The sequence below is a fragment of the Gossypium arboreum genome, chromosome 11 (genome assembly GCF_025698485.1).
Source record: "Gossypium arboreum isolate Shixiya-1 chromosome 11, ASM2569848v2, whole genome shotgun sequence".
Classification (NCBI taxonomy): domain Eukaryota; kingdom Viridiplantae; phylum Streptophyta; class Magnoliopsida; order Malvales; family Malvaceae; genus Gossypium; species Gossypium arboreum.
Window position 1 is genome coordinate 7,042,434 of NC_069080.1, and position 14,057 is coordinate 7,056,490.

The 14,057-nt window shown below is 34.0% G+C and overlaps 2 protein-coding genes across 2 annotated transcripts; both read right to left on the bottom strand.

Moving 5' to 3' along the window:
* Positions 1-3,723: 3,723 nt before the first annotated feature.
* On the bottom strand, positions 3,724-7,205 carry LOC108459305 (uncharacterized). Its single transcript, XM_017758658.2, has 3 exons — positions 5,852-7,205; positions 5,087-5,348; positions 3,724-4,581 (listed from the first exon to the last, which is right to left on the bottom strand). Exons 1-3 carry the CDS (start codon positions 6,976-6,978, stop codon positions 4,396-4,398), a joined length of 1,575 nt encoding a protein of 524 aa, XP_017614147.1. The 5' UTR covers positions 6,979-7,205; the 3' UTR covers positions 3,724-4,395.
* A 2,285-nt stretch (positions 7,206-9,490) lies between these two features.
* LOC108459309 (putative casein kinase II subunit beta-4) lies at positions 9,491-13,438 on the bottom strand. Its single transcript, XM_017758665.2, has 5 exons — positions 12,557-13,438; positions 11,890-12,108; positions 11,043-11,152; positions 10,784-10,949; positions 9,491-9,977 (listed from the first exon to the last, which is right to left on the bottom strand). Exons 1-5 carry the CDS (start codon positions 12,798-12,800, stop codon positions 9,847-9,849), a joined length of 870 nt encoding a protein of 289 aa, XP_017614154.1. The 5' UTR covers positions 12,801-13,438; the 3' UTR covers positions 9,491-9,846.
* Between the last annotated feature and the right edge of the window lie 619 nt (positions 13,439-14,057).

The window sequence follows — 14,057 nt, forward strand, 5'->3', positions numbered from 1 at the left end:
TTTTTTGGTTTTCTGGTTATAAAATCCGAGTGACACAGAGAGGCATGGAAAGTAAAAGGTCAACTCAGTCTCATAATACAACACTACCCAGTCCTAGTTACGGAAGGGGAGACCCACTCATCTGAGTTTCAGCTCCTTTTGGAAAACAATCCACGCCGTCAGATTTTTCCGAGGATAAAGACGAAGCAAAACTTTGCATGAAATGGCAACGTTTATGGAAGTTTCCGTTTAATGCAAAGCTTTATAGTTGTTCATAAAGTGATCCTTAGCTTTGGTTAATGTAATTTCGTCTCTTATTATCTATCTCCTCCGACTTCAATTTTCTATATTTACTTCAGCTGTATTTTTCTAGAACGTTTGGTTTTCTGCCTTTTTCCATGGCTGCCACTATGGAATCTCTTAAACCATTTTCATGTTAATCACCTTTCTTTGTTGTGTGTCATTTAGGTTATTGATTAGCATACATATATTTTGTACATTTTTTTCTAGCGGTAGAAGATCTGCCGTTCTTCTACCTCTTTTAAATATCCTATCCTGCAATGAAGAGTTTTCGCTCTTTCAAAGACAAGTTTAGAAGCCAGGGGCAAAGATCAGACCCAGAGTTGAAAGGAGAAAGAAAAGCAGAGGGATGTTCAGGGCCTGACCGGATCTCAAAGTCTTCTTCCGCAGGTTCAGCAGCTTCTCCTCATAACACACCGGAGTTGTACGAAGCCAAATCTCACAATTTGAGGTCTTCTCTTTTTCAGAGCTTAGGGAAGCCACTTGTAATTTCGATCTGCTACATAAGGTTGGCGAAGGCGGCTTCAGGAGCATCTACAAAGGTACAATCAAGCCTAATGATGAGCCTTTCGAGGTTGCTATTAAAAAGCTTTACACTAATGATTTGCAGCTACGTCCTGTGGTTTCTGAGTTGATTAGTACTGAGTTGCTGAGTTGTAATTAAATATATAGCTGGAGTTGCACACGAATTATGCAGTTTAAAACATTTTGTTAACGCTCAATATTCTTAAAGATATGCATGATAATAGTCACTCACGGCAATTGAGTCAAAATAAGCAAACAAACTAACCAAGTTGTATTGTATCTAATTGTAAAATAAGTTGCAATTGACTGCACTGACATAGAAAACAAAAATTTCTCCTCTATCTGTTTGAAATTGTATTTCTGGGGCTCCTCACGACGTTTGTAATGGGAATTTCTGATAACTATTTTACATAAAAGTTTTCTGTTGCTCATTTCATGCTGCAGTTTATTATCTTCCTTATTTGGGTAGCCTAGCCATAGACTTCAATTAAAGCTGTTTTTTAGAGCTGCTGAGATGATATATATATATATATTTGAATCCTCCCGCCCAAGCTACCAGGATTCTTATACGCTGTTATCAGCATTAATATTGCAAAAATATCAAACCGCACGTATGATTGAGAATATAAAATTAAGTATTTATTGACTAAAATAAAAATCAAACAAAAGAATTCATCATATATTCATTTCTGTAAGTATTTAAAAAATTAGTTCATGCTCAAAAATAGAAAAATTCAAGATACAGTATAACCGAAAGAAATAAAAAAATTCATGATAACTCCCTAAGAAATTACTTGGAATCTTCAATCTTAACAGAAATCTACTTCAAAACCGACTTCAATAGTATTTTTCTTGAATATTCTCTAATAGCCCCCACTTATCTCCTTATTTTTGTCATATATACCTCTTAGAATGCCCGAAAAACATAAAAATCGTGATTTTTAGCTGTTCAATGCACAATCCTATGAATTTGACACGGTTTACCACATGCCCATGTAACTCACACAATCGTGTTATCTGGCCATGTGAAAAGGTGTAGCCCGTGTGGCTCCTTCAACTTGCTCCAACGCTCCAATTTTCTCTCCTTTTGTTCTCAATTGTTCTATTAAGTATTAAAATATGAATTTAAAGGATTAGGAGTATAAAATGTACAATTAACATCGAATAGTCACCAAAAAACGTGTTAAGAATGAGGTTAAAACATGTTATTTTTAACATTTATCAAGACTTGAAAGTTAATAATGTGTCATTGGATGAGTTATAAGTGCGAGCAACTATGGAAAAAAATCAATTTGAAAATGATTTTTTTTTTGTAGAATAGAAAAACACAAATTTTGAAAATCAAGTCGATTTGTTATATTTATAACAATAAAATTTTTCTCGAAATAATACATGTGCTTTGAGCGAGACGAAACTTAGACATTCTCGATTTTCAACTGAACAATCTTCTCCCTATTCTCATATCATGAATTACTTCAAGTGTGGGCTATTCTCGACAGAGAGACTAGTTGGGAGTCAACCGAGGCATTAAAGCAGTTTTGAGATGAGTTGAACCAATTTCATTTTGAGGACGTGATGAGGGTGTTGTGAGAATGATGGGGGAGAATGTCATGGGCCGCAGATCAAAATCTGAGACCCTTGAGCACAGAACATCCCATGGAGGTCAATTGATTAAATGAGGCTCATTTGACCCACTTAAACTGACACGATTCGTGAAATCCATGGAGAAACCCATCTATTTGAAGCCTTTGTGGCCCAGTGAAACATTCTAGTAAAACTAGAGTTACTAAAGTAATTAATGTAAATTCTAAGAGGTAAATTTGTATAGAGTTTAAATTCCTTAGGATTCTCATATTGTAGATAGACATTAATCTTAGTTGTTGATATAATTCAATTTGTACCATTGGATTTGAAGGTTCTCAACTATAAATAAAGGCATTGTAATCATCCCATTGTATTTGATTATTGAGTTAAAAAAATATATTCAGAGCATTTATTCAAACACCTTATCTACATTGTTTTCTTGTGACTTTTTAGTTCTCTCGTTGCTCTTTTGTTTCGAGTTGTTTCCGCTATATTTTTCGGTGCCTTACATAATTTTTCTATGAATTCTCATCTTGCGAGTATTTGGCTAACTTAGGCAAGTTTGAAATAAATAAATCGTCTAAGATCACCAATTTGCCATATTGAAGTTCTAGCCTTGTGACATGCACATGGAAATTACAGATTTAAAATACAAATGTGTTTAAAAATAACATACAAATAAACAATGAAACTATGGTTTGAAACTAATTAATCACAATAACACAAAATTAACAACATACATACCTCAAAATAACAATACTAAATGCACTACAATTATTTATCATAACATTGTCATCAATTGTGAGTTAGTGTCGAGTTGACTTGTAACACCAACTCAATTAACAACATTATTAATATATACAAGATGGAGATAATAAATTATGCATATTAAAATAAAAATGTAAAAAATATATTAAAATAAATTTTTGGTTGAGTGGTAAGTTGAAGAGTTTATTAATCTATTTGACATGGGTTTGAATCTTGTTATATGCATATTTTTGTTGGTTTTGTTAAAATAAGAAAACTAAAATAATTGAATATTCGAATAATATAACTAATTTTAATTACAGAAGTGTATTTCTGTAATTTTTTTAATTGAATTAATAAGCCGGTTAAAAGTGACACAAACTCAGTAAAGCACTAGGATGAATTAAATTGCAATTCTAACAATATGATAAACAATTAAACATACAGTGAAGATGGATGATGCTCCTCTGCTGGATGGTCAGTTCTGAACTTGTACAAAAATTTATATTTTAAAAAATTAATTTTTTAATTTATGTTCACCACATATCACTATGAGATTGGCATTGAATTTGTCCAAAAAAATAATACTTTTTAAATTTAATTTATATTTTTTTTAAAAATTAATTTTTAAATTTATACCCACCGCATCTCAAATTGAAAGACAGAGTACCACCATAGGATTTGCTGTCAATCTTCGTAACAGAATACAAGTTAAAGTGACAACTAAAGAGGTAAACTACGGATTTAACCTAAAGTAGCAAATTTTAATAGTACGACTCTCTCACTCAAAAGAACAGAAAAGATGAGAAAACATGCATGATTTTCTTCATCGCAAAATCAAATCAATCGAAGTTCACAACAAACACCGAGATTGGATGAGGTTTCACCAGACTTGCGTACCAATACCACCACTTACATATTATTACATCATGATCATCATCTACCTCATCTTTACAAAACTGTAGGAAAAGCAGATATAACTAAACCACAAATATGGATGGTGCCATCACCATCTTCAGCTCTTTGTCTTCCTCTTTGTATGCTAGGGCATTCTTCCCAGCTCTTACAATAATAATTTCTTTTAAAGCCATCTCTTCTCCCATGCCAGGCATGTTAAATTTACAGCCTCTTGACCAAACACCGAGGACTGTAAGGAGATAACAGTATAAAAACACAAACCTATTTGATAAAGTCCCACAAACCACCATCCTCTCGCCGCTATCTCATGTATTTTCAAAACTAAATGAGCCGTTGTTAGTCTCACATGATAGGAATGGGAATGGGAATGTTGTCATTGTTATTAGTATGATGCATTTGCTTTTGCACTGCTTTAACCGCTATTACTCTTGCTGCATTTGCTGCTCTATTAGCTGCAGCAACTGCCTTGTTCACTCTCTCATCTACCTTGGCCACATCATAAGCTTTCTCTGCTGCCCTTCGAGCCTCCTGCGTATCATACCAATGATTATATACATAAAATCAGTCTTGACCAGTCATTTCAGTGTTTCATGATTTGCGATGTCACAGAAAAATGATGGTGACTGTAACAATCATGAAATGCGTTTCATTGCAAAGCATAATTCTTAACCACAAAACAAGCCAAGGAAAATTTTTGCAATAATCAAATTTTAACGAGTATTATGCCTCTCTTGTATGCATTTTACAAGCTAGGGTTCTAAAACTTGGGCTCCTCTTGGTACTTTTAAATTGCAAAAAGTGGCTCATCAATTTATCCAATACTAGGTTTGCACCCTGATATTTCACATAATAATCACCCAAGAACATGCAAATATTTCCTTGCCATGCCAAATCAAACAGCTGAGAAGACCATAAGATGGGACTATCCAAATCAATGACAAGCAAAGTAAAAGACTATTCCCTACAACACCAAATACCTCTTCATTGATATTTTAAAAAGGATTAAAAGTTAAAATTAGAGAAGTCAAAGTACCTGCACTGCATTTAGTACTTTTGAATGATAAACAGCTACAGGTGATACTGGATACGTAGAGTTCTGTGTGCTTGGGACATTAAGAACTCCATTTTGCCAATGACCAGATTGGGCTTCCCCATTTCTAAATGTATACATTCCAAGCCCTTGTCTCCTACCCTCATGCCAAGCACCCTCGTAGCAATGGCCATTTGCAAAACAATAGACACCAAATCCGTGCATCTTGTCTGCAAAATATTCCCCAGCATATGTATCTCCATTCCTAAAAAGAGGAAATCAAAAGATTCAAATAAAAAATAGTATATTAAATACTAAACAACGATCATGAAGCAGATAGCTGGATATTCTTTAGAAGTAAAAAGCACTCCTCACATTGCAAAGGTTCATTTAAACGTAATCATACTACACTTTCTGTACATTGCTTGACCTTCATTTAGATGAAACCTATCTACTATTCAAGCAAACAAAAGGGTTCTCAATCAGATCCAACAATATAGGGTGATCATGCAACAAAACCAATACCAATTTCTAATCTCTACACCCTTATATTACTTCTCAACAAATGGTAGTACAATAAAGCATTATGAAGAAAAGATCATACAGAACCTACATGCATATTCCGACAGCAAGAACCATGGCAAAATAAGAGTGAATCTCAAAATCATCAATTGATAACTAAAGCAACAATTAGAAACAGGAAAATTATTCATAGCATAAACCAGAAAGATGTAAAATAGAAACAAATCAAACCGATCTTTATGTTACCTAAAATGGTAACGTCCAAGTCCATGCTTGACTCCCCATTTGAATTCCCCAACATATCGACTTCCATCCTCACAAGTATGGATTCCACAGCCATGACCCTGCCCATTAGACCACTCACCTGCATAAACATCCCCAGTGTAGAACCTATAAACCCCAAATCCATGCCTAAGGCCCTGCTTATACTGCCCACGATACCGGCTTCCTCTAGCCCACGTTTCCACCCCATAGCCATCATACTTGCCGTCCACCCAGTCCCCCTCGTATCGTCCACTCAAATAATAGTAATAAACGCCGCTCCCTGAACATTTTCCCTTATGAAACTCCCCTTCATAAACATCTCCGTTGCTATAAACCTGAACCCAACACCCCGAATTCGCTCGCTTTTCAGATTTTGGTCGAGACCCAATTGACCAAAAAACAGGCAAATGAGACCTTGAGAGCGAAGATGATGGCTTGAGCTTAATTGGAAAAGAACGGGCTAAGAACAAACGAATAGAAGGAAGTCGAGGGAGAGCGAGGTTAAGGGAAAAAAGCAGTGCAGCGGAGAAAGCGAAAGCGGATAGGAAGTCAAGTAAAAAGGAGTGGCTTGGATGTGAAACTAGGAAATAGAAAAAAGGGAGAGATAGAAGGAGGATTAAGCGTAGATGAACCCGGAGACAGCGCAATTGCTTGAAACGACGGAGAATCCGATAAAGGAAAGATTTAGCAGCAATGGAGAAGGAAAAAAAGGAAGCGGCATTAGGGGAACTGAAATGAGGGGGCGACGTAAAACGGTACAAGGTCGGGGTTTTTGTGAGAGAAGGCGTTTGGGTCAAAAGGGGTCTCTTGTAAGGCGTCGGCGAAGAAGAAGAAGAAGAAGGTGATGAAGAAGCAGGCGCAATTGCGTCATTTTGGGGAGGGTTCTGGATAACTATCTGAGGGAAAACGGAAATTGGCGTCGCTGTTGTATCGGAAAGCTGATACACACTATGATGGTAATTAAAATGTTGCAGGTGATGAGATGGAAGATTATGATGATGATGTTGGTGGTGGTGGTGGTGATGAACCGTTGAAGGTTTAGGATTAAAATCGGAAGAGACGCCGCTGCTTTCTTTTCCGATCTGAACTTCCGATTTCTTCTGATGCATTAAATACGTGAAAAACAACTTCCCCGAAACTCACCCTTTTTCTCTAAAAGAAAAAAAATTATTTTGCTTTCAATCAAATGGAATAAAATTTCAAATATTTCTTTTCCTGGGTTTTCCCTTTGTTTGTGTGCAGTGGAGTGATTTTCTCTTTTTTCAATCTAGAAAAAGCCTCTCTTGGAGAAAATGTTTTCCTTTTATGTATTATCTTATAATCCTTTTTTAAAAGAGCAATGCTTGCGTGGAATTTATTTATTATGCTAATCCATCCTTTTAAACCATTACACACTTTCTTATTTTTCCTTTGAATTTCATCCCTCTTACCCTATAAATGTTCTTCTTTTTTCTTTTTTTTTTCTGTTACGACAATCTTAATGCCATAATATATATTAATTTAATATTTTTATTTTTAAAATGTAATTTGTTCAATATTTTTTAAAAAATATGTTAAACATACTCAGTCACGAAATTATTTCTAAACCGACTTTGAATTTTTAAAATTTCTAATTATTTTCTCCTATATTTATTTATTTATTTTATTATTTTACTTTTGTTGACTAAATCAGAGGAAGAAAAAAACGATTACTTTGGGTTTGACGATTGGTTTCATTCTTTTAATTAAACTAATACATTGGCTTGAGTGAGAAGCACACAAATATGGTTTTGTTTTTTTTTAAGGTAATAATATAATTTCGTTGAATCTTGATTTCTAAATAGTTTTCAATTTTAAAGCATAACGTATCCTCAATTTATGTATGGATTTTTCCATTTAAATTTGTCTTATTTAATTATGTGATTTATGTTCAAATTTCTTGATTGTATTTTATAATCATTAATTTTGATTATAATTTTTAAATATATATTTTTATAATTGATAAGTAAAAATAAATTTAAGAAATCAAAACTGAATCGATGATATTTGCAATGTTTCTGGTTTATAAGATTGAATTAAATCGAATTTATTCTCTATTTAATTTTAATTTTTATAATATAAAATTTGTATTTAAAATAATTTTAAAAATTATATAAAATTATTGATTATTTTATTTACTTCAACAGCATTTATTTTGGAAATAAAATCCCAAAATTAATATAAAAGCTAAAAATTAAATTCAATGAGAACAATTTTAAAAATCTAAAAAAATCCTATTTGTAACTTGAAATAAAATGAAGGAAATGTGGGAAGCCTGACAAAGGTTTAAACCTACCAATAACATGAATCCAACGTGGCTTCACCCAATTTATTTAAAAAGAATGCCTTTGTCTGTAATTGGGCCTAATCCAAACAGAGCAGAACTATTTTGCATTTTCGCCGCCATCATAATATATAAATAGAAACATCCTTATTTTGAATGTTGTGGAATGGAGTATGGACATACGTTTTGAAAAGTATGAACGAATAATAAGAGTCTAGATGAATTTATAATTTGAAAAAAAAAAAAAAGGGGGGTTGATGGCATGAGATTGAATGAATGATGATGATGAAGAAGAAAAGGGTTTTTTGGTGGATATATTGTTTTAGAATGGAAAAGGAAATATCAGTATCACAATAAAATTGAATTGTATGAATCAGCCGAAAGCTTTGATCAAGTTAAGTACAAATAGTTCTTCTTTTGGGAGTTGGGACCTATAATTCCAAAAAGAAAATTACCATATGTTTCCAGACTATTTGAAAATGACATGCCTACTTATACTGCTACAATAGCATTTCTTTTTCCCCAATACTGCTACATGCTTTTCATCATGTGGTTAACCAACCTTCAAACCAAAAAGAAATGAGAAATAAAAAAAAATAAAAAAATAAAAACAATTAAGGGTTATTCAAGATTAAACTTGAGATCAATGTCCTTTTGTTATTTCACTTATGATTAAGGGGTAGAATTGAGTTGAAAACTTGAATATAAATGCTTTTGTTGTTCTGGATAACATAATTTTTAAGAGGTAGTGAAAATATGACTGAGGAACCCACGTGTTGAAAAAGTTGGATAATCTTGTCCAGCCTTCATCTTTCCATAACGCAAAATGCAGTCGTTTTTGGTTTCTCGGCACCATCAGGCAAACAAACAAAACCACCCGAATTTCCAACCAATTGATTATTATATTGAAGAGGAAATCATTTTGTAAAATGACTACTTTTTTCCCCACTTTGTTTCACCTGGAAAGGATATTATTTGTTGTAAATCATGAATTATTCAAAAACAAAATACAATGCAAATTGTAATTCATATGACTCTTTGACGGTATCTTTTGATTATTCCATATTTTTCAAAGATGGTGAGTTTATGCACGCTGCAGCGCCGAGGGATAACATGAGCCTGCCATGTACGTAGGGTAGGAGTATGTTGCCAGGAAGCAGCAAGCGACCAACACATAAGTTACGCAATGAAGGAACGATTGTTTGTCCACGCGGTCAGGGGAAAACCAAAATTCATACCTACTCTATAGTCTAGGATGGTAAGGGTTTACCTTACCATTACTACTGCAGTGCAAATGCACAATAAAGAAAGAAAACACGTTGCTCAAAAACATGGGGCTACTACACCTGCAACTGAATATAGCTATCTTTAGGGAATACATTCAGAACAATCCTCAACCCACGATAAAAGAAACACGCTTACAAATGCTCTGTTCAATTCATTAATAAATTCTAGGGTAGATACATAAATATTTGTGCTCAACTAACAGGGCCATGTTTCATTGCCATTTAAATCCTCCTACCAATTCTTTTTCTCTGCACTTCACTTCCTGCATGTTAGGGCATCCACGGCAGTGAAAGAATCATCAGGCTATGTGAAAATTGCCTGCTACTGTCCATCCGACTATAGGGGATCTCAGCTCAACTTACATACTGCTTGCAGTTACTGTATCACATCAGGGCTTATGGATCTTGAAGCCAAAAACTCTTGGGATGTAGTTTTGGGTTGGCTTTTGTGGCATTAGGTGTCCATATGTCATTAGAAAAAGATGTGGAAATGTTGTTCCAAAATATGCTCCATCAATATCTTGTTAATGTCAAAGAAAATTAAGCTGTAAAACAAAAGTAATAACATCCATGATATGGTTAAAAGCAAATAGGAATAACTAACAAGTCATACCAATTGCTTGGTTCCACCAACCCAGAGATATTGTTAAAGTGCATTTCACAAGCACGGGTACCTAGCATCTCATAACTTCATAATGTCCATTCATCCAAGAAATTCCTTGAAACTTTAAGATTCTACAAAATCCTAGCGGTTTCATAATTTTTGGGATGGAGCAGCGGATATATTCACACTGCATAGACAAAATGCAAACATAGCAACAAAGGAAAATTATAGGATTTCTCCCGCTAAAATACGCACCGGACCAGTCCCACAAAATCCATCATCAAATATAGATACAGAATGTGATAAAAAGCCAATTTCATTTAGGCAAAGCACGCACTGAAATACATACATCCAAATAAAGCCAATAATGATTCCCATGATAGAATTAGCACAAGTCACCAATCACCCTCCTAATCCTCTAGAAAATGATCAAAATGAGGCCTAATATGATCTACGAGATCTGATGATAATCCATTCAAATTATAAGCAATTTCATAGCTTTACTACTTGGGGGCAAAATTGATATGCAAGGACAAGGAAGGCAGTTCAAAACACAAGAATGACCGATTTCAATAAGATGTAAATAGGATGTCCGTCAGATGTCCCAAGCAAGCGTAATATAGTTAAGAAGTCAATCTATAGGTATTTTAGTTCTAAAACAAGTAAATTTGTTATTCTCCATTAAAAGCCTGTAAAGTTGCAGATGAAATTAAAAAGGATACTGCCTTGATACTTGGATCGAGGATAATATGTATCTTCACATTTTGGACAGTAGATTTTCACAGTACTTGAACGAGGAATATCTGACTGGCCAACTGGAAGACAATGTTGTCCACAGCAGAAAGCTCTTGGGCATCTCCCAAAATCATAGTTTTTGTATTTCTCCAACTGAAACAGAAGTTGCAAGTAACTTTGTAAACAAGATATGACAAAGTCAACAGAGAGCAAAAGAAAATACTGAATAAATAACAGCAATTTTACCATAGCAGACATTCCCTTGCTAGTTAATATGTAACGGACATGTATAAGACCATACAACATCTCAGCTGCCGATTCAACCAATTCATTCTGTTCTTCAGTGAACATATCACCTATAAAACCCAAAAGATGTCTACTTAAGAGCAAGAGTCAATGTGCATGGATGATTGACGAGTTCATATAAACAACAGTACCCTCAGTACACCACAGGGATGATGCATATAAACAATAAAAAGCAGAAAAAAAGTAGGTAGATATAGATAATAGCATTATAAATGCAAACTACATGGTCAAAAATGCTATTTGAAACACAAGCTTTGAAACAACTGCAATAATATGTTTCCTAAATGCACTCAGAGTGACATATCTGGTGTTCAGATTCTGCAGCAATAGCAAAAATTCAAAAGTATAGTAAAAAAGGCTTTTGACAATGAGAAAAACAGAAAATCAAATAAGGTTGTGCATTCTACTAATAGACTACTATACAAGTCCCAGTCAGAAGATAAGACATATAACAAGTCTAGTAATGGGTAATGGCATATAATCAGATTAACATTCAGCAAGTTACAGAGTCAGTCAACATTCGTCTTAATGTGGGCCATAAGTAACCAAACAACCAAAATAAATTTGAATGCCTCCCAAAAAAACTTTTATCCACCATTTTAAATTCTTTCCTGGCGAAAATCCTCATGAAGGCCCAAAATAGCATACTTATGGACTTATGAATCAAAGAGGCAAAGAAATCTGTTAAAGACTGGTTTGAATTTGGAAAATAATATCATCTCTATGAGTGAATATCAAATCAATCAAAATTCATAATTTCATATTACTGCATTACAAAAGTGCTTACCATGGGAAGATTCAACATCCAATATTAAATCGAGCGCATAGTCATAGTACGGAACTTGACTGCTCAACCCACAAAGATTAAAATCATCTTGGATGTAGTCATCATCAACTTCACAGAAAAACTCATTGCCGCGCAAATTGCAAAACCATGAGATCCAAGATGTGTCATCTCCATCAGAACCACTAACATCTGATTCTTCACTATCTGTTTCAGACTCCTCTGCAATCAAGGACAACATTAACAGATAACTGAGAAGAACCTTACGTTTAATAGTTTTCTTATCAATCATGATTGATGACCTTGATAGTCTATGCCTTGTCTTAGGAAAAACATATCAAGAAGGAAAAATGAAACTACATAGAAGTATAATGAAATAAAACCTACTTTCAGTAGGCCAAGATCCCAATAATTGGGCTTTAAAAATGCACTTTGTAAATGGATGAGGCTAAGTACGAAATTCTGCAAATAATCATACTTAACAAAGGAATTAGTATTTAAACACTTTTCAGATACAAATACACCAACATATCACCTCGGAGCTGCCAACAAATTCTTAAAAACCTAGATCCTACCAAATCAAATTAACTCGAAAATATGTCAATACATCCTCAGCAACATACGATTCGTCACAAATTAATCAAAAGAAAGTGACAGGCAAGTAACTAACCATCACATTTGGCTTTGGAGAGAGGTGCAGTGCGTGAATCACGATGGTCAAGCTGGGCTTTACCAGTGGAAGTTGAAGGAACGGAGGATCTTTCTTTGTCTTTTCTGTTGAAGCCCCTCGAAGTGGATGGAGACGACTTCTCTAGATGCTTGTCCAGCACATCGTTTAATCGCTTCCGATCAAACGGTCCTCCAACAAGCTCCGATTTCGAAGACCCTCCTCCTCGATCTCTATGACTGTACATAGCTTTTATTTATTGTTATTATTTTTCACCACCCAAATTCCAATGGCTATTAATGGTTAAAAAGTTCAAGCTTGCACTGCGGGGAGAGTGAGAACCTAGAATTGAGAAATAAAGGGGAGGGGGTTGCAGGTCGGAGGAGGAAATGGCGGCCGTTTTCTTGGAGAAGTGAAAAAGGAAAACGAGGCTGGATTAAGCGGATATGAAGGATGAGAAGCAGGTGACGTAGGGCTGAAGACGGAGAAAAACTAGGGTTTCTGAATACGAAAGGGAGAAACACGAGCCCCTCAAGGTGCTCCCTCTCTGTCTCTCTTGTTTTCTTGCCCTTTGCTTTGCTGCGGCTGCCTCCGTAATTTTTTCCCCTTTCGGAATTCATTTCTCGATTTTTCTGGGATTAATTGCACTTCACATCCTCGAATTATGGTTCGCATTTTAAACTCATCGCTGGACTCCAAAATGTTCTAATTAAATCCCAATATATTTGTATAGTATCAATCATGTCCTTCAATCACCCATGCATAAATGGTAATGCGAGCTCAAATCTTATGCAGATTAAATTGTAAATCTTATTAAGCAAATAACTTAAATTTGGTGTGTTAAATAGAAAACTGGATTCCCTACGTTTTATTTGCACCGTTTTTAAACTTCCTAAATCCGAACTAATAATAAATAATGTTCACATATGCTTATTTAACCCTAATTTATGGTTAAACTGATAAAAAAATATTATAAATAATATTCAATTTTATCCACCATAATTTATAAGTGAAGTGATAGAAAATAATAGTATAATTAATGAGGTACATTTTAAGAAATACTGTTAAGGGATATGTTTGATATGTGTGTTTTTGACATGTTTACTAATTTAAATAAATTGTATAATTACAAATTTAGATTTTCCTCGTAAAAAGAAACAAACTGTTATATGCCTCATTCTTAAAGAAGTATCAAGCTGCCAATTTCCTTTTTAAATTGGTGTCGCACCATTTCTTTTTTCATTATAGAAATGTGGTCTATCTATTATGCGATTTAATATTGTATCATAATTTCGTCTTTATATTTTTATTATATTATTAGTTACTACAAATAGTTAATATAAATATTTTTTAATAATATATTACTCTGGTTCTTTTCTTCTTTTTCTTTATAATAATGGTTAAATTTCACATTTGTTCCTCTAATATGCTTAAATTTAATATATAATCTATATATTTTAAATTTAAACTTTATTGGGTCTTTATATTTTTATAATATTTTTAA

What these genes read in the sequence shown, in the direction of transcription:
- LOC108459309 (XM_017758665.2), bottom strand. Translation starts at nt 12,800, where the DNA reads ATGTACAGTCATAGAGATCGAGGAGGAGGGTCTTCGAAATCGGAGCTT. An exon ending in GGATGTTGAATCTTCCCATG is followed by an intron (nt 11,153 to 11,889) that starts GTAAGCACTTTT and finishes TGGGTTTTATAG; the next exon opens with GTGATATGTTCACTGAAGAA. An exon ending in TCGATCCAAGTATCAAGGCA is followed by an intron (nt 9,978 to 10,783) that starts GTATCCTTTTTA and finishes GACATTAACAAG; the next exon opens with ATATTGATGGAGCATATTTT.
- LOC108459305 (XM_017758658.2), bottom strand. Translation starts at nt 6,978, where the DNA reads ATGCATCAGAAGAAATCGGAAGTTCAGATCGGAAAAGAAAGCAGCGGC. An exon ending in CTTGGACGTTACCATTTTAG is followed by an intron (nt 5,349 to 5,851) that starts GTAACATAAAGA and finishes TCCTCTTTTTAG; the next exon opens with GAATGGAGATACATATGCTG. An exon ending in AAGTACTAAATGCAGTGCAG is followed by an intron (nt 4,582 to 5,086) that starts GTACTTTGACTT and finishes TATGATACGCAG; the next exon opens with GAGGCTCGAAGGGCAGCAGA.